The sequence below is a fragment of the Mauremys reevesii genome, linkage group 1 (assembly GCF_016161935.1).
Source record: "Mauremys reevesii isolate NIE-2019 linkage group 1, ASM1616193v1, whole genome shotgun sequence".
Classification (NCBI taxonomy): Eukaryota; Metazoa; Chordata; order Testudines; family Geoemydidae; genus Mauremys; species Mauremys reevesii.
In genome coordinates this window covers 15,841,048-15,861,478 of record NC_052623.1, presented here as the reverse complement: position 1 = coordinate 15,861,478, position 20,431 = coordinate 15,841,048, and the positions used below count along the sequence as shown (strand labels likewise).

At 45.7% G+C, this 20,431-nt stretch overlaps 1 protein-coding gene across 1 annotated transcript; it reads left to right on the top strand.

The window, feature by feature from the left end:
* The first annotated feature begins 9,331 nt into the window (after nt 1-9,331).
* Nucleotides 9,332-12,701, top strand: LIPT2 (lipoyl(octanoyl) transferase 2). The gene is made up of 2 exons (XM_039515200.1): nt 9,332-9,818; nt 12,342-12,701. The coding sequence occupies exons 1-2, from the start codon at nt 9,347-9,349 to the stop codon at nt 12,572-12,574; spliced, it is 705 nt and encodes a 234-aa protein (XP_039371134.1). The 5' UTR covers nt 9,332-9,346; the 3' UTR covers nt 12,575-12,701.
* The last annotated feature ends 7,730 nt before the right edge of the window (nt 12,702-20,431 follow it).

Genomic DNA, 20,431 nt, shown 5'->3' with positions numbered 1-20,431 from the left:
AGCAGTGTGGCCTAGTGGATGGAGCACTAGACAAGAGAGCAGAGTTCTATTCCTGGTTCTACCTATGGGCTGCTGGGTGACTTTGGACAAGGCACTTCCCTCCCCTTGCCTCAGTTTCTCCATCTGAAAATGGGGTTAATGACACACACCTCCTTCGTAAAGCACTTTGAGAGCTGCTGGTGAAAATCCTAGTATGGGCCATGTGCTCGTTCCACAGTTTTATTGCCAACTGTACAGAGTCTAAGCTTCAGATCAAACTGCTAACTCCCCTGGGATGTGAAAGGCAGAGAAAAAAAGTCACCAAAACTTTGGGGCAGTTGCTGACAAAAGAGGAGTCTGTAAGGAACCCTCCTTAGTTGCGGGTAAGTCTTAATTCAGGGTGTTAGAATTACGTAAGCACTTAGCTGAATAACTTGCCTCAAAGCCTTCTGTGCTTGTCTCTCTTGAGACTGCGGTCATGGGAAAAGTACATTGGAGATTTATAATCTGAGGACAGCTTGCAGCTTGGCTCGGAGAAGTCTGATTATATTGAGATAGTTGAGTCAGGTGGCCAAGAGACCAGTTACTTGCTGTGACAGAGAAAGGTTACCACCACTAGAGGGTAAAGTAAGGCCTGATCGATGGTCCATTGAGACTCCCATTGACAATGTCCCTTGTGGCCTTAAACTCGATGCACCCGTGACTTCAGTGGGCTTTGGCCCAGGCCCACAATGATATCTGGCTGCTAGAGCGGATACACTGTAGTCAGACCAGACATTCTGCATCTAAAACAGAGGTGAGTGAACACCTGGCTACTTTGAACTGCTCCCTATCTGAATTCCACTTCATGAGCTCTGAGTGAAGGGGAACAACTGAAATACTTACACAGGGGTCTGTCCTTAGAGGGAGACCACCAGCTCTGGACTTAACAGCCTCCACAGTGCAGAGCATTTGCAGGGCATGAGAAGATGCTTGCACTTTTGAGACCTGATCTTGCAACTGGACTGCATTACAGTCAATGGGGGGAAACATAAGAATGGCCATACTGGGTCAGACCTATGGCTCATCTAGCCCAGCATCCTGTCTTCTGACAATGGATCGTGCCAGATGCTTCAGAAGGAGTGAACAAAACAGGGCAATTTATTGAGTGATCCACTCCCTGTCATGCAGTCGCAGACTCTGGCAGTCAGAGATTTAGGGACACCCAGAGCATGAGGTTGCATCCCTGACCATCTTGGCTAATAGCCATTGATGGACCTGTCCTCCAGGAACTTCTCTAATTCTTTTTTGAACCCAGTTATACTTTTGGGCTTCACAACATCTCCTGGCAACAAGTTCCACAGTTGACTGTGTGTTGTGTGAAGAAGTACTTCCTTTTGTCTGTTTTAAACCTGTTGCCTATTAATTTCATTGGGTGACCCCTAGTTCATGTGTTATGTGAAGGGGTAAATAACACTTCCCTATTCACTTTCTTCACAACATTCATGATTTTATAGACCTCTGTCATATCCCCGAGTCGTCTCTGTTCTAAGATGAACAGTCCCAGTCTCCTCATGCGGAAACTGTTCCATACCCCCTAATCATTTTTGTTTTCCTTCTCTGTATCTTTTCCAATTCTAATATATCATTTTTGGGAAGTGGCAACCAGAACCGCATGCAGTATTCAAGGTGTGGGCCTACCAGGGATTTATATAGTCACATTATAATATTTTCTGTCTTATTATCTGTCCCTTTCCTAATGGTTCCTAACATTCTGTTCGCTTTTTTCACTGCCGCTGCACATTGAGTGGATGTTTTCAGAGAACTATTCACAGTGACTCCAAGAGCGCTTTCTTGAATGATAACAGCTAATTTAGATCCCAGCATTTTGTATATATAGTTGGATTGTTTTCCAATGTGCATTACTTTGGAAGCATCAGGATCTGAGATAGTAAGTGCAGAGAAATATGGGGGTTATATTTATTCTCTTTATAAAACACTATCCTCACTTATGGTGCTATATAAAAATATTAAGTAATAATAACAAACCCCCAGCCCAAAGATTGGAATAGACCTCGTTAATTACATTGGGAAAAGTCATTTTTAAAAAATATGCTACATGTCATCAGTGCAAATGTGTGTGGGAAGGGGAGGCTCAGGGAACTGGTAATGGGATACAGAGCCTTTCACCTGCAGGTATTGGATCTGAACCTCACTCTGGTCTGCAGTGTGGCATATGGGAAATTAGTTTGGTAGGTCTCACTCTAGTTCCATGCAGACAGGTGCACCTAGCACAAAAACACCACCGCAGTTAGCATTAATCAGTACCCTGGACGGCTTTTGGATATGGAAAGTGAATTCCCCTCTGACTCCACAGCAGGTGACTCTTGGTCATTGTCGAGGCACATCGAAGGGTTGTGGGCAGGGGGTGGGTGGCTTGTTCTTTGAAGTTTATCCATCTATAAAGAGATGACTTCAGTCTCCAAGGCAGTGAACCTTATGCCCACACGGAATGAAATTCACAAAAAGCCTGATCCTGTGAGATGCTGAATGTCCTCAGAGCCCATTGACTTTAATGTGATTTAAGGCAGCTCAGCAGCTTGCCGGATTGGGCCCTAATTGAATCAAAAGTCTGCTGTGGTGGTGATGGCAGGAAAGAAAAATAAGGAAATTCACTCCACAGGCTGACCTCCAATCCCCAGCCACAGCAGGGAATTTCCTTAACTACTTCCTTAATACACCCTGCTGTGGGTGTGGACTGGAGGTCAGCCTTAAATGTGGATATCCTTGTGTTTCTTTGCTTCCGTCACAGCCTCAGGAATGTATTTTTGGGTCAATGAATATGCTGTACAAGGGAAGCCAGAATGTTTTTGGCTCTAATCACAACTCACCAGGATCCTTAAGATGGTTTATGCTTTCAGTCCGGATGGTTATTTCTAATTGCCGTAGGTAGTTAAATATTTGCTAAGCACTAATCCACAAAGGTATTTAACCTTTGTGGAGCTGGGCATAAATCTAGAGAGAAAAATATGATTTTTCAAAGCAATGTTTGGAACTAGCTGTCAGCATCTTCAGTATCTCCATGAATGGAGATGGGGTCCTTCACAGAGAAGCACCATTCGGCTGAGACTTCACAGGCCATCACTGTAACTAGTTCCTGAGTTTGGAGACAGGAAGTGCACCACAGTGTATGAAATCATGAGAGAAACTGGACACGGTCAGAGCTGTAAGGTGTGTTAAAGGAATCTCACAGTCCAAGGTTATTAATACAAAACCTTTCATGCTACCAACATGCTAGGAAAAAAAGATGAAGATGCTCTGGTTGGGGAAATAAACGTCAACTGTAACTCATTCAGGCAGGGATCCTTTTCCTGTTCTGTGTTTGTACAGCACCTAGCACAATGGGGCCCAGTCCAGGTCTGGGGCTACTGCAATACAAACAATAAAAACAGCAATAAAGAGACGGATGAAGCAATTGGAATCTCTGCCAGGCCCTTTGAGTGCAGGGAGTCAAGAAGTCACAACACTTCTCAGAGGTGATGTTCTTAAAAGGAGATTTGGATTCTGGATTATAATTCACAAAGCAGAGATCAAAACTACGCTGTAAAACAGAGAGTGTCATCTACTGGTTAGAGTATGGGAACGAGGATGAGGACCCCTGGGGCCACACCCTCAGCTGGTATAAATCTGTGCAGCTGAGAACATGGCTGCTGGATCTGATTTGTGGCTCAGCTGATAACTTGTGATTTAAGAATAAGTCTCTCAGCCTCTTTTGGGGAAATTCTGGCCCCATTTAAGTCAGTGAAAGGTCTGTCATTGATCTCAATGGAGCCAGGATTTCACCCTTTGGATGTGTCTCATTTAGTAGCTGTATAAAATGAGGATAATACCTGCTTTACAAAGCTGGCCTATATTAATGGTTGTTCTCATTGCTGTGACCCTTGTCCTCCCTCTCCTGCTCCTTGCTACTTGTTATACCTTCCTACTCTGTTATATACTCTGTGGATCCATGTCTTGAATTTGATTGCGAGCTCCTCAGGGCAAGGACTTCTACTTCCTGTAAAGTGCCTAGCACAATGGGACTCCACTACTTTAATAAAAAAACAATTATAGCGATTTCAAGAGGAACGATTGTTTGTAAAGTGCTTTTTGCCACTCAGATGAAGGCGCTACATTGTGTGCTTCTGTTGTGGCATACTGACAAGATCCTGTAATATCCTGAACAAACTTTCTGGAATTAAGATACACTTTACTGGATTAGGGTAAATACCTTTGTATATTGTATTCAAAATGTAATTGTGTATGTGTTATTGTGGCATTGTATGTATCTTCTCTAGTAGGAGGGGGATGCTAATGAACTTCCTCCTTACCAACCCTTTGAAGCCACCCCCTTCAGAGATATGCCTATCTTAGTTCAAACTGGATTCTCCAGGGACCAAGAGACAAGGAGAAGTCTTTTGGATAAATGACCTGGGTTTAAATGGACTCAGGGCCTTCTTCCTGATCCAGCAATCAGATATGACCTTTGTTCCACAGAAGGCCCCAATCCTCTGTGTAGGGTTGGAAGGATAGGGCCTGCCAGAATGCATGTTAGCATGTATATAGATTCTATTCTCATTCTTAATGTTTTCACTGTTGTGCTTTTTACCTTATATCTGCAACAACTCTCTGTTGTCTGTATCTGAAGAGAAAACAAGCAAGTTGATTTAGTCTCGGCAGTGAAGGCAGAGGACTGTGCAGCAGAGCCATACCCTGCTCAGATGGGAGTGAGACGCAGGCAACAGCTGGGGAAGCTGAGAGTGAGTGCCCTTGCTGGACCTCAGGGGAGGGGGAGAAATACAGGTGCAGTTACCCCGAATGGTGAGTCATGTTCTGGAAAAATGTAACATTGTATGCACTCTTTACAAAAATTATTATGCCCTTCTATCTGGAGAAACATTAAACCATCTATTGCTGTGTTCCATGCAAATTCTCCATATCCTCTCGGCTTCAAAAGCCGGATATTGACAGTAAATAGTGTAAGTATACGACCAAGCTAATTCTTGGCTTCTTATTTACAAAGGATCCCAGACCTATTACATACCATTTTCCTGATCTTACGCATGCACCACCATAGCAAGCCAAAAAGGAAGAGCATTCGGCTTTGATGTCCAGCAAAAATTTGATGATTAATCACAAAAAAGGAAATAACTTGATACACATACGGACACACACACACACAAGCTTGGCACAATATGCAAATATCTTCTGCTAAGGGCAGACACAGCAAGCCAGATTCTGATTTCAGGCCTGGTCTAAACTAGAAATTTAGTTTAGTTTAATTACACTGGTTTGGGGTGTGAAAAATCCACAACCTTGAGCAGCGTTGTTAAGCTGACCTAAGTCATCGTGTAGACAGCGCTACGTCGATGGAAGAATTCTTCTGTTGATCTATCTACCGCCTCTGGGGGAGGTGGATTACCTACACTGATGGGAAGGGTTTTTCCCATTTACGGAGATAGCATCTACAGTGAAGCGCTATAACCTCAGTTGCAGTAGTGTAAATCCAGAATAACTCCACTGAAGTCAATTAGTGAGATCAGGAACTGGCGATAAAGAGAGCAGTGCTGAACTAAACTGGATCCTGAACTGAATGGAGGCAAGCCAGTGCAGTTGTTTAAGGAAACTGGCTAACTGTGGTCGAGCGTGACCTGGCACAGTACAACCGTGTTTATTTGATGGTGCTTTTTCCCAGGCTACACTAATCTTATAGACCTTTGTTATCTTTACTCCTTTTCGACAAACGAGTAGGTAAACAGAAGAAAGTGCCTCTTATCATTCACTTCTGCCTTTCTTGCAATTTCTCCAGGACAACAGTAACCACACTGTAGTACTTGCAAAAAGGCTGTTGGCTGAGGTGAGAGCTAATTTGTTTAGAATGACAAAGAGTAGATATCCAGAAAATAAGATTTGTGATAAAGAGTTTACTAATGCAGTTGATAGCTCTATAAACACTAAATGCATGAATTGTAACTTTTATATGATTAATCTAATTGATAACTTGAAACAACAGCTTTACAAGAGCTCACTGGGTCCTTTTTATTTTGTTTTTAATGACTGACTCATTTAGCAGTTCGGTGAAATTTGAATATTTTATAGAATAGTACTTAAAACCTAAGACTGGATCATCTGATTATTCTCTAAAGGCCCGACATGGTTAATTTCAACCCACTCAGGATCTTAGTCCTGATTTTTAAAACAAACTATAATTAAAACTCTTATTTACTCTTACTGGAAAAAAGCAAATATAGTATCCCTCTTTTAAAAAGAGAAGAAGGAGAAACCAGGGAACTACAGGCCAGTTAGCCTCACCTCAGTCACTGGAAAAATCATGAAGCAGGTCCTCAAGGAAACCATTTTGAAGCACTTGGAGGAGAGGAAGGTGATCAGGAACAGTCAACATGGATTCACCAAAGGCAAGTCATGCCTGACCAACCTGATTGCCTTCTATGATGAGATAACTGGCTCTGAGGATATGGGGAAAGTGGTGGACATGATATATCATGACTTTAGCAAAGCTTCTGATACCGTCTCCCACAGTGTTCTTGCCAGCAAGTTAAAAAAGTATGAATTGGATGCATGGACTATAAGGTGGACAGAAAGCTGGCTAGATCGTCGGGCTCAATGGGTAATGATCAACGGCTCCATGTTGGCAGCCGGTATCAAGCAGAGTGCCCCAGGGGTCAGACCTGGGGCTGGTTTTGTTCAACATCTTTATTAATGATCTGGATGATGGGATGGATTGCCCCCTCAGGAAGTTCGTAGATGACACTAAACTGGGGGAGAGGTAGATATGCTGGAGGGTAGGGATAGGGTCCAGAGTGACCTAGACAAATTGGAGGTTGGGACAAAAGAAATCTGATGAGGTTCAGCAAGGCCAAGTACAGAGTCCTGCACTTAGGAAGGAAGAATCCCATGCACTGCTACAGGCTGGGGACCAACTGTCTAAGCAGCAAGTCTGCAGAAAAGGACCTGGGGATTACAGTGGATGAGAAGCTGGATATGAGTCAGCAGTGTGCTCTTGTTGCCAAGAAGGCTAACGGCCTATTGGTCTATATTAATAGTAACATTGCCAGCAGATCAAGGGAAGTGAATATTCTCCTCTATTTGGCACTGGTGAGGCCACATCTGGAGTATTGTGTCCAGTTTTGGGGCCCTCACTACAGAAAGGATGTGGACAAATTGGAGAGAGTCCAGTGGAGGGCAATGAAAATGACCAGGAGGATGGGGCACATGACTTATGAGGAGAGGCTGAGGGAACTGGGCTTGTTTAGTGTGCAGAAGAGAAGAGTGAGGAGGGATTTGATAGCCTTCAACTACCTGAAGGGGGATTACAAAGAGGATGGAGCTCAATTGTTCTCAGTGGTGGCAGATGACAGAACAAGGACTATTTCACAAGGAGGGTGGTGAAGCACTGGAATGGGTTACCTCGGGAGGTGGTAGAATCTCCATCCTTAGAGGTTTCTAAGGCCCAGCTTGACAAAGGAGGCTGGGATGATTTAGTTGGTGTTGGTCCTGCTTTGAGGACTAAATGGCCTCCTGAGGTCCCTTCCAACGCTAACATTCTATGAGTCACAATAATCATGTAAGTTTAACTACAACATAATTCTAGACTTGGTTTTGTTACTCAAATTCTTTAGGTCCATTTTGTACAAATGGGTTTATTATACGGCTGCTCATGAGAGCTGGGGAGTTTTGCTCTGGTTTTATTATGGTAGGGTTACTCATTACAGGTTGGTATGTTCCTGGACCCTGCTTGTGAATGCTGGGTAAGGGGAACACTGGAGTGTTGCTGTAGAGTTGTTGCTGTGGGATGAGCTGCTTGCAGTTTTATTTTTGTTTAAGAAAAAACTCAAACAATATATTTTGCTGCCTTCTAAAAAAACATATTAACTAATTATACTAAATGCCATGTGGGGAATATCCCCTTCTCAGGCTGGGAAGCTCCTTTCCTTACTTCTGCCTGAAATGAAACCTACATTTCATGGGGCATATAATTGCACAAGTCGCAGGCCCTGCAGTGTGCCAACAGCAGTCTGTGCTGCTAGCACAGTGATAACTTGACACGTGTCATGCACCCACAAGTTTTGCCTGCTGGGGTTGCTCTTAGGATTTTCTGGCCATTCTCTGTACTGTTCTAATGTGCAATGGAGCACAGAACAGGGGCTGTGCACTGTATAAGAATCTCCAGGGCAGTTCGCTCCCAGTAGTTGTTGTGGAGGCAAAGAACTTCATGAGTTTTAAGAGAGAGCTGGACAAATTTATGAGTGCAATTGTATGACAGGGTTGCTTCTGATGGTAAGGGGCAGGGCCCAGCAGCCCTGGGGCTCACTTCCAGTTTATGTTTCCTTCATCAGGGTTTCAGCCAGCCACCTGTAGGGATCAAAAAGGGATTATTTTTCAACCCACCCAATGTATTCTGTTTTTGGGGTTTTTTATTGTTTTGTTTATTTGTTTTTGTCTCCTTCCTCTGAAGCATCCGAGATGGCCTGGGCTAGAAATGGACACTCGATAAGGAGGGCCAGAGCTCTGAGGCGGGCAGCACCAAGCAGGCTCTCTCAGGTGCTATTCTTGCTCACATGTTCAGGGACTGATTGCCATAGGTGGGATAGGGAAGGAATTTTTCCACAGATCAGTCTCGCAGTGACCTTGTTTTTTTTTTTTTTTACCTTCCTCTGCAGCATGGAATGAGGGTCACTTGCCAAAGTTATATCTGGGTCTATCTCACCCTACCTTCCCCCTGACCCCTGCCTGACCCCTACCCCACCCTGCCTCTGACCCCTACCCCACCCTGCCTTCCGCCCCTTGCTGCAGAGCCCTACCCACCCCGCCTCTCCTACCCCACCTCTGACCCCTACCCCACCCTGCCTTCCCCCTGTCTCTGAGCCCTACCCCACCCTGCCTTCCCCCGCACCTCTGACCCCTACCCCACCCTGCCTTCCCCCCCCTTGCTGCAGAGCCCTACCCACCCCGCCTCTCCTACCCCACCTCTGACCCATACCCCACCCTGCCTTACCCTGTCTCTGAGCCCTACCCCACCCTGCCTTCCCCTTCCCCACCCCTGAGCCCTACCCCACCCTGCCTTCCCGCGCCTCTGAGCCCTGCCCCACCTCTGAGCCCTACCCCACCCTGCCTTCCCTGTCTCTGAGCCCTACCCCACCCTGCCTCCCCTACCCCACCCCTGAGCCTCCCACCCTGCCTCCCCGCGCCTCTGACCCTGCCCCACCCCGCCTGCCCCGCCTTCACCCCAGTGCTACCTCTGCCCCCGACCCCCTCCCAGCCCCGCCTCGAGTCGCCCCCGCCGGGACCCCTCCCCGCGCGCCCCCAGCCGGCGGGCAGCGGCGGGGCGATGCGGGCCCGGCCGGCGGTGCGGCTGCTGCGGCTGGGCCGGCTGCCCTACGCGGAGTCGCTGGCGGCGCAGGAGCGCTGCGTGGGGCGGCAGCGGGCGGCGGAGCCGGGGCCGGAGCCGGGGCCGGGCGCGGCGGGCTGGCTGCTGCTCTCCGAGCCGGCGGGGCCCGTGTACACGCGCGGGCTGCGGGGCGGCCCGGACCCGGCGGGCGAGGAGCGGCGGCTGCGGGCGCGGGGCGCCGAGTTCCGGCGGGCGGCGCGCGGCGGGCTGCTCACCTTCCACGGCCCGGGCCAGCTGCTGGCCTACCCGGTGCTGGACCTGCGGCGCCTCGGCCTCTCGCTGCGCGCCTACGTGGGGGCGCTGGAGGCCGCGGCGCTGGGCCTCTGCCGCCGCCTGGGCCTGCCCGCCGCGCGCGCCCTGCCGCCGCCCTACACCGGCGTGTGGCTGCGGGGCCGCAAGCTCTGCGCCGTGGGTGAGTGCGGGGCGCATGGGGGGCACAGCGCGGCGGGGAGTGAGGGGTCCCTGGGGAGGAGCGGGAAGAGGGGCGAAATGGGGCAGGAGAGAGTTGGGGTGAGGGGGCCCAGGGTCCCTGGGGAGGAGGCAGGAAGAGGGGTGAAATGGGGGCAGGAGAGGTGTTGGGTGGGGCTCAGGGTCCCTGGGAAGGAGACAGGAAGAGGGGTGGGGTGAAATGGGGGCAGGAGAGGGTTGGGGATGGGGGGCTTGGGGTCCCTGGGGAGGAGGCAGGAAGAGGAGTGGGGGTGAAATGGGGGCAGGGAGGGTTGGGGATGTGGGGCTTGGGGTCCCTGGGGAGGAGGCAGGAAGAGGGGTGGGGTGAAATGGGGGCAGGAGAGGGTTGGGGGATGTGGGGGGCTTGGGGTCCCTGGGGAGGAGGTAGGAAGAGGAGTGGGGGTGAGGTGGGGGTTGGGTTATGTGGAGGGCTCAGGGTCCTTGGGGATGAGGCAGGAAGAGGGGTGCAGGGGAAAAGGGAGTAGCAGTTGGGGGATGTGGGGGCTCAGGGGGTCCCTGAGGAGAAAGCAGGAGGGGTGAGGAGGTCTTTGGGGGCAGCAGAGAGGTAGAGGATTAGGGGATAAGTGGAGACTTGGGGAGCTCCTGGGAAGTTGGCAGGAGATGGGCCAGAGCGGCCTTGAGTGAGGTAAGAGTAGTTTTAGGTTTTGCACCTGCCCAAGTGCCCCACCAGTGTTTGTGATTTTATGATCACAAGCCCCGATGCTGCAGTAACCCCACAGACACTAGTGGGGTTCAGTACGGATGCAGGGATCCACCTATGTGGTTTTCAGTGCAGGATCAGGGCCATGCTTTTCTTCCTCACCTGGTCTGCGCCAATGAGTCATACTGGCATTGCTGTGTTGGTTTGGGGTGTGATTTTTACTAACGTAGATATGCGGTAGTGTAGACACAGTTATAACTGTGTTTATACTGGTATCGTTGATCCCGGTCAGGGAAATCCAATAAGCACTTTTATACCAATATAAATATGTCCACACTAGAGGTTTTTGACAGTATAGCTCCTAGCGTAGGCCTGGTCTACCCAGTGTTTGCCAATCTAGCTATGTCATCAAGCATGGAAAAATCACACCCCATAACTGACCTTGTGGTGGTGGCAAAAGCACAAGTGAAGTTGCAGTTATACAAGCAAAACTATGCTTTTGCTGATATAGTTTATTTCATTTAGGGAACTGGTATAAGTTATACCAGCAAGTGCACTCTTCCTGGTATAAACGGCACCTCCTCTAAAATGGTTTGCTGGTATAGTTACATTGGCAGATCCTTTTCTAGCAGAGACAAGGCCGTAATGTAGCCTTTATTAAACTGCTTCTCCTTTCATGTGCTGCTGTGTGAAAGATCCATGGAAAATAGCAGGTAGAGTGAACTGATTATACATGGAGTGTGGCTAAAGGCAGTCCACATACTGAAATAATAGTGATTCCTCCACTGCTCCCCGCCCCCACCCCAGCACGCTAATCTCAATTCTGATAATTTTAGGGGTTACTTGTAAATCACTAGGAACTACATTTTTATGCCTCAGTCCTGGAAAGATTTATGCACATCTGTACCATTACTCGTGTGTAATCTCATTGGATTACTTCTCTGACTAAAATTGTGCACGTGTGTAAATCTTTAAGGACATGGGCCTTAATTCCTGGACATTTTTTGCTACTGAAAAGTCTGTGATTCTCTAAAAACAGTGGTCACAGTAGTGTAGAGTCCCAGCTCTCCTGTTGTGCAGTGCAAAGCAGGAAAATCAGGGATCTACTATGTATGACTGTGAACATGCACATCATGCTGTCCTTTGTCCTCGTTCGCTACCAGAGCCAATCCTGCTAATAGGCAGGATTTGCCCCATTAACAAGCAGATATTTACAAGTATTTCGCTTCCTCATGAGGGACTGCACACCATGCATGCATGTCTCTGCAATAACAATGAACCCTGGGCTAGCTTACTTATTGTTCTTTACTATTTGTATTATAATAGGGTCTGGGAACCCCAATCACAAATACAGTACAGACAGGCAGGTCTCTGCCCTCAAAGAATTTACAGTTGAAGTGTAAGATGAGATAACAGATGGTGGGGGAGTACAGGGAAACATTGAGACCGTATTGGTGAATGTGATTGGTGTGGTCTCAGCACCCTTGCTGCTGCTAAGCACCACAGCACTGTTGCTTCATCACCATGTGGTAAGGTGGATAGGATTCTTAGTGTGAAGGGGACATTTAACCATTGGAACAACTTGCCAAGGGCTGTAGTGGATTGTCCATCATTGGTAATTTTTAAATCAGGATTGGATGTTTTTCTGAAAGATCTGATCTGGAGGTTATTTGGGGGAAGTTCTATAACTCCTGTTATACAGGTCAGGCTAAATGTTCACGATGGTCCTTTCTGACCTTGGAATCTGACATTTAAGATGACTTTGGGGGAGGGGTGGTGTGTGGTACATAGCACTGAACTAGGCAACATGTATGTTTTGCTTTTCAGGTGTCCATTGTGGAAGGCATGTAACCTCTCATGGTCTGGCGCTGAACTGCTGCACAGACCTCACGTGGTTTGATCACATTGTTCCTTGTGGACTCGAAGGGACGGGTGTCACGTCCCTGAGCGAAGAACTCCAGAGACATGTCACAGTTGATGAAATCACTGAGCCTTTTCTGGACGCTTTTGAAGAAGTGTTCCAGTGCACCCTAACTTCCCATGAGGAATCTATGGGATAAAGGGCTCCCAGTGCCTCACTTACCTGTAGAAATGTGAATATTCTTTGGTGCTTTCATGGTGTTACTATAAATCCAACTTGCATGTTCCATCTTCCTTTCAGCAATTAAATATGTGTAACAAACTGTACTCCTGGCATTTGAAACATATTTCTTGCTTTTGTAAAAATGAGCTGCTGTGTCTTTAAGTATACATGTCTTTCCGTATACATTGCATTCTGACACTGATCTTGGCCTTCTTGATTTCTTTGTCTTAATGATCAAATGACATACAAAACAGGGCAAAAAAAACAAAAGGGATTTAATTTTCCTGTACACTAACCCCCTTTACACCATTCTGGTGGTGTTACAATGCTTTAAAGTGGGTGCAGGTGTAATTTACTCCCACTTAAAGTCCCCAATATAATGCCAGAGCAGTGTAAAGGGGTCATAGCATAAATGGGATAAAGCCCAGGAATTTAATTGATGAACTAGATGCTGTGTTTTTGCTGAGCTTCCCCGGAGAAGTAAATTTGAAATTAAAACAGGAAGGACTGTGTGACTCATGCTAACAGCCAGATCCTTTTCTGCAGTACTCATGCCTAGGCAGTTATTTCCCACTATGTATTTGTGCAATTGATTATTCCTTCCTAAGTGTAGTACTTTGCATTTATCCTTACTGAATTTCATCGCATTTATTTCAGACCATTTTACCAGTTTGTCAAAATCATTTTGAATTCTAATCCTGTCTTCTAAAGAGCTTGCAACCCCTCCCAGCTTGGTATCATCTGCAGACTTATAAGTGTATTCTTCATGCCATTATACAAATCATTTATGGAGATATTGAGTAAATTGGACCCTGGACAGATTCCTGTGGGACTCCACTTAATATCCCCTTCCAGCTTGACTGTGAACCATTGATAATGGCTCTTTGAGTATGCTTTTCCAGCCATTTATGCACCCACCTTATAGTAGGTTCATCTAAGCTATATTTCCCTAGATTGTATATGAACAGGTCATGTGAGATGGTATCAAAAGCCTCAGGCTAAAGTCAAGATATATTACAAGGCTTGTTATCCTGTCAAAGAAGGATATTAAGTTGGTTTAACATGATTTGGTCTTTGACTAATCTATGTTGACTGTTACTTATCACCTTATCTTCTAGGTGCTTACAGATTGATTTTTTTGATTATTTGCTCCATTATCTTTCCAGGTAACAAAATTAAGATGATTGGTCTGACTGGTGAGACTAATTCTTTAATTTGTCAGGGTCACTTTGAATTCTAATCCTGTCTTCCAAAGTGCTTCCGTCTCTCTCAGCTTGGTGTCATTCTCAGATTTTATAAGCATGCTTTCCACTCCATTATTCAAGTCAGTAATGAAAATATTGACCAATACTGGACCCAGGAGTGACCTCTGTGGGATCCCACTAGATATGGTCTCCTGGTTTCACAGTGAATCCTTGAGAACTACTCTCTGAGTTCAGGTGTCAGAGTGGTAGCCATGTTAGTCTGTATCAGCAAAAACAACGAGGAGTCCTTGTGGCACCTTAGAGACTAACACATTTATTTGGGCATAAACTTTCGTGGGCTAGAGCCAACTTCATCAGATGCATGAAGTGAAAAATACAGGAGCAGGTATAAATACCTGAAAGAATGGGGATCTCTTACCACTTCAAAAGTTATTTTTCCTCCCTTGGTATCCTGCTGTTAATTGATTTATCTCATTAGACTGACCTCACACTTGGTAAAGCAACCCCCAGCCTTTCATGTATTTATACCTGCTCCTGTATTTTTCACTTCATGCATCTGATGAAGTGGGCTCTATACCATGCAGGCTTATGCCCAAATAAATTTGTTAGTCCCTGAGGTGCCACAAGGACTCCTCATTGTTTTTTCTCTGAGTTCAGCCTTTCAATCAGCTGTGCACCCATGTTATATTATTTCATCTAGACCACATTTCCCTAGTTTGCTTATGAGAATGTCACATGGGACTGTGTCAGAAGCCTTAGTAAAATAACCATAGATCACGTCTACTGCTTCCCTCCTATCCGCTAGGTTTGTAACCCTGTCAAAAGACGGAAATTAGGTTGGTTGGCATGGTTCTTGAAAAATCCTTGCTAGCTATTCTTTAGAACCCTATGATCATTTAGGTGCTTACAAATTGGCCATTTAATATTGATAGTTCGAGTATCTTTCTGGGTATTGAAGTTAAGCTGACTGGTCTATAGTTCCCTGGGTCATCTTGTTCCCCAAAAAGAATGATACCAGGAGTGTGTAATGGAATTGAACCAGATATTTATTAACAATCCGATTTAAACTATTTCTTTTAGTGAATGATCTTCTGGCATTTACAGTAGCTGGGTCCTCTTCTTACAATGATGAATCCCAGTGCAGAACTCCCATGACTTTACTGGGTCTCCATACAGTCACAGTGCTCTGCCCATATAATTCACCCTTGCAGGACCAGGACAGCTGAGAAAGTGACAAGATTATCAAAATCATGAAACAAGAGGAAGGGTTGTCTAGTGGACAGGGCACAGGACTGCAACTCAGGAGATGTGGGTTTGGCTCAGCTACAGATTTTCTTTGTGCTTATTTGGGAGAGATTTCTAAAGGCACAGCATAGTTAGGCACCCAGTGCCCATCGAAAGTCACTGGGAGTTGGGTACATAACTCTGATTCAGGCCTTTGAAAATATCCCCCCTTGGTCTCTCCATTCCCCCAACATTCCACACAAAGATGGACTACAAGCCATCAGGAATAGTATCCCCGATAATATCATGGCTAATCTGGTGGCTGAACTTTGAGACTTTGTCCTCACCCACAACTATTTCACATTTGGGGACAATATATACCTTCAAGTAAGCGGCACTCCTGTGGGTACCCGCATGGCCCCACAGTATGCCAACATCTTTATGGCTGACTTAGGGAACAAGAGCTAAGGAAGCGTTGTTCTAACGCCCCTACTCTACTTGCGCTACATTGATGACATCTTCATCATCTGGACTCATGGAAAGAAGCCCTCGAGGAATTCCACCGTGATTTTAACAATTTCCATCCCACCATCAACCTCAGCCTAGACCAATCCACACAAGCGGTCCATTCCCTAGACACTACCGTGCTAATAAGTGATGGTCACATAAACACCACCCTATACTGGAAACCCACTGACCGCTATACTTACCTACATGCCTCCAGCTTCCATCCAGGACACACTACACGATCCATTGTCTATAGCCAAGCTCTAAGATACAACCGTATTTGCTCCAATCCCTCAGACAGAGATAAACACCTACAAGATCTCTATCAAGCATTCTTAAAACTACAGTACCCACCTGCTGAAGTGAAAAAACAGATTGACAGAGCCAGAAGAGTACCTAGAAGCCACCTACTACAGGACAGGCCCAACAAAGAAAATAACAGAACGCCACTAGCCATCACCTGCAGCCCCCAACTAAAACCTCTCCAGTGCATCATCAAAGATCTACAACCTATCCTTAAAGATGATTCCTCACTCTCACAGACCTTGGGAGACAGGCCAGTCTTCGCTTACAGACAGCCTCCCAACCTGAAGCAAATACTCACCAGCAACCGCACACCATACAACATAAACACTAACCCAGGAACGTATCCTTGCAACAAAGCCCGATGCCAGCTCTGTCCACATATCTATTCAAGTGACACCATCATAGGACCTAATCACATCAGCCACACCATCAGGGGCTCGTTCACCTGCACATCTACCAATGTGATATATGCCATCATGTGCCAGCAATGCCCCTCTGCCATGTACATTGGCCAAACTGGACAGTCCCTACGCAAAAGAATAAATGGACACAGATCTGACATCAGGAATCATAACATTCAAAAACCAGTGGGAGAACACTTCAACCTCTCTAACAACTCAGTGACAGACTTGAAGGTGGCAATTTTGCAACAAAAAAACTTCAAAAACAGACTCCAAAGAGAGACTGCTGAACTCAAATTAATATGCAAATTAGATACAATTAACTCAGGCTTAAACAGAGACTGGGAATGGTTGGGTCATTACACTAATTGAATCTATTTCCTTATGTTAAGTTCTCCTCACACCTTCTATGGGTCATCTTAATTATCACTTCAAAAGGTTTTTTTCTCCTGCTGATGATAGCTCATCTCAATTGATTGGACTCTTCCTGTTGGTATGCATACTTCCACCTTTTCATGTTCTCTGTATGTATAAATATCTCCTGTCTGTGTGTTCCATTCTATGCATCCGAAGAAGTGGCCTGTAGCTCACGAAAGCTCATGCTGAAATAAATTTGTTAGTCTGTAAGGTGCCACAAGTACTCCTGTTCTTTTTGCAGATACAGACTAACACGGCTGCTACTCTGAAACATTCCCCATTTGTGCATTATTATCTGAGGATAATACTTTCCTACCTCACAGGGCTGTTGTGAGGATAAAATCTATTGATGACTGTGAGGCGCTCAGGTAGAGCTCTGCATGGATACAAAATTTGTATCCGCATCCAATCCATGGCAGATTTGCAGGGCTCTACACTCATGTACTACAGTGATAAGGGACACCTAAGTGGCTAGATAGATACCGGCTGCCATACAAATGAAACCTGGTTAACAAAGAGGGGGAGTGATTGTTATTCAGACTGTTTAACTCAACCTGACACACAGCTGGAAGGAAAGGTCTTTTCAACACCCATGTAAATCGATTAGTGGCTGCAAGAGCTGACATCCCAGTTCTTATGGCCCTGCAAGGGCATGTGCAAGACATGATCTGATATTCCTAAAGTAACAAGAAAAAAGCAGTCCCCCCTGCCAACTGCATTAAAAAAAAAAAAAAAGCATGGCCCACCTCCTTTGCAGTCATCTTTAACATCAGCATATGTATTTTTAGTGTGAATCTAGTGCATGGAGGTTAAGGCTGCTATAGTTTTCTTTGGGATTGTCTGTAGAAGACTCTTAAGGAAGTGCCCGGTGACCCTCAACTAGCTCCCCCTTATCTATCAAACATAAGCTACTTGTCTTCACTTTCAAGGCCTATCTTCACCCTTCCTAACATCTCTCATTCACCAGAGATGTCAACTCCTACCTTCATTCAGCTTATGATATTCATGGCGGTAACGTTCCCCAGGGTACAATCTGGACTGATGGACAGCTGTGTCCCTTCAATTCTACAACCTGGGGTGCCTTTTACACTGCTTTGCTGTGAGAACAACCACTCCTGGCCTTCTCGCAGCCAGCCTCTAGCATGTAAATTATTCTAGCTGAGTTATATGATTGCTCTTAGCCAGCCACTCCTGAATTATATTTCAGAGTGACACCAGAAAATTCCCAGTCCCAAATTTGTCCCCAGAAATGTGCTTCTTGTACTTCCCACCCAGTACCTTCCACACACATTTATCAGGACAATAATGTTCAGCAGATTATGAGCTTTCAAATGATACCTCACAAGGCATACTTTGTACAAAGTTTATCATAGGCTGGTAAAACGTAAGGGTACAGACTGTCACAATTGCCCACTTGTTAAGTTTTTAAACAAGCACCTTTGTGCTTTCTCCCATGGGGCCCTTAAACTTGGGAGGTTCGCCCTCTAAACATCTGCAAAACTAACTTACTGTCCTACCCTACAGCCTTTCTTCAGATTCTCCTTTTCCATTATGTCTATTAAACACTTGTCAAGAGTTAGGCTGCTGATATGCTGAGACCACTGCCTGTCATGTTGACCAGTGGTGTCTCATTGTTACCCTGTACTCCCCCATCTTTATCCATCTTTACATAAGAACATAAGAAAGGCCGTACCGGGTCAGACCAAAGGTCCATCTAGCCCAGTATCTGTCTACCGACAGTGGCCAATGCCAGGTGCCCCTGAGGGAGTGAACCTAACAGGCAATGATCAAGTGATCTCTCTCCTGCCATCCATCTCCATCCTCTGACGAACAGAGGCTAGGGACACCATTCTTACCCATCCTGGCTAACAGCCATTTATGGACTTAGCCACCATGAATTTATCCAGTCCCCTTTTAAACATTGTTATAGTCCTAGCCTTCACAACCTCCTCAGGTAAGGAGTTCCACAAGTTGACTGTGCGCTGCGTGAAGAAGAACTTCCTTTTATTTGTTTTAAACCTGCTGCCATATTAATCTTTGTCTCTTATCCTACACATAGTCCTGATCTACACAAGAAACTTACATCGGTACAGCTACATCCACACCCCAAGAGACATAGCTATGCCAACCTAACCCCTGGTGTAGACTGTGCTAAGTGGAGGTGGATTATGCTGATGGAGAACCCTTCCTGTCGGTGTAGGTAGTGTCTACACTGAAGCAGTGCAGCTGCAACAGCGTTTTAAGTGTAGCTTTATCCCTAGACTGTAAGTTCCTAGGGGCAGGGGCCATCTTCTAGTTCTGTGTTTGTATAGCACCCAGCATAATGCTGTCCTGGTCTATTACGAGGGTTCCTACAGTAATACAAGTAATTAATTATAATAACAATGTTGAAGGGCTTATTCAGAAATGCAGGAGACAGCATGCATCTGTTCAGCACATGGGGAACTTTAGAAGAAAAATGCCACGTATTTTTAAAGCCTCTTCACCTGCTTGTAAAAATAGATAAAACAGTAATAAAATAAGATTAAATATAATAAAACAAGTAAAGAAGCAGGTGTTATTTGGCTTGTCTAGTGACACAAAGTCTAGGATTGCAGGTTTGCGTAATGCGTTGTGTATTTACCTTTAGGCCATCAGCCAAGCCCTTGAGAATGTGTTCAATGCATAATAGCTTGTTTTTATTGTACATCCAGAGAAACTCCTATGGTTTCTTTGAAAAGCAAAGGATCCATATTATGTTGTCAGAACGGGCTGAAAAATGGTGCCAAAGGCAGATAAAAATCTGGAAAAGGTGATTAAAAAAATTCCACTAGCAGGGTTAGATGGTGGGAAAGTTAAGTAAAAGGCAAAATGGCAGAGTGGCAGAATAACATAGTGATCAGAAAATGGTTTGAACTGACACGGTCCAAGGTCAATATTTGGTTTGAAAACAAGTTAAAAGCTTTCTCGTTAATCTGTTTTCCAATCCCATTGTTAGGTGTGATTCAGTTGAGGAATTCAGTCTCTCAGGGTTCATGCCTTTGGTAACCAACTACCAACATTTTGATTTATTGGAAGGGAGAGATTTAAACAAAGAGGACGTTACCGCCGGAATGAATTCAGAGGAGAAAATTCTCTCTCTAAGTGGAGGCTTAATTCATTTCTGAAGTGACTGGAGCCCCAGCATTAAAATCCTCTTCAAGCTTTGATCCCATCCCAGGCGATAACCACTTAAAATGTGCAACTTTGAGGGGGAGGGGGCTGAGATTTTCAAAACTGCCTGGGGGATGCTCAGCTCCCGTTGACTTTAATGGAATTTGGGCATCTCAGGTGGCTCTGATTCTCTCGGCCTTTGTTTTCTCCAGGTTTTCATGGTTTTTTAACCTACTCGTCAGTGCAAAGGGAGGAGTGATACGCTCCATGGCCTTTGCTAAGTCAGTTACCCTTTGGCCCTCTGCTTCTGGATCATGGCAATGACAATGCCTAGAGCTTATGGGGGCATTGGGAGTCTTAAAGGATTTTGAGACTTTCAAGACTATATAACTGGCATGAGGTGAATTCCCCTTTGTGAGGTGGAGGACCACAAAGTACACAAGTGGGGGCTATTTTCCACCAGTACTCCTGACTTACTGTCGAGAGGACAGAATAAAACTAACCAGCCCAATGGACATGATATACCTTGACTTTAGCGGAGCTTTTGATATGGTCTCCCACAGTATTCTTCCCAGCAAGTTAAAGAAGTATGGGCTGGATGAATGGACTATAAGGTGGCTAGAAAACTGGCTAGATTGTCAG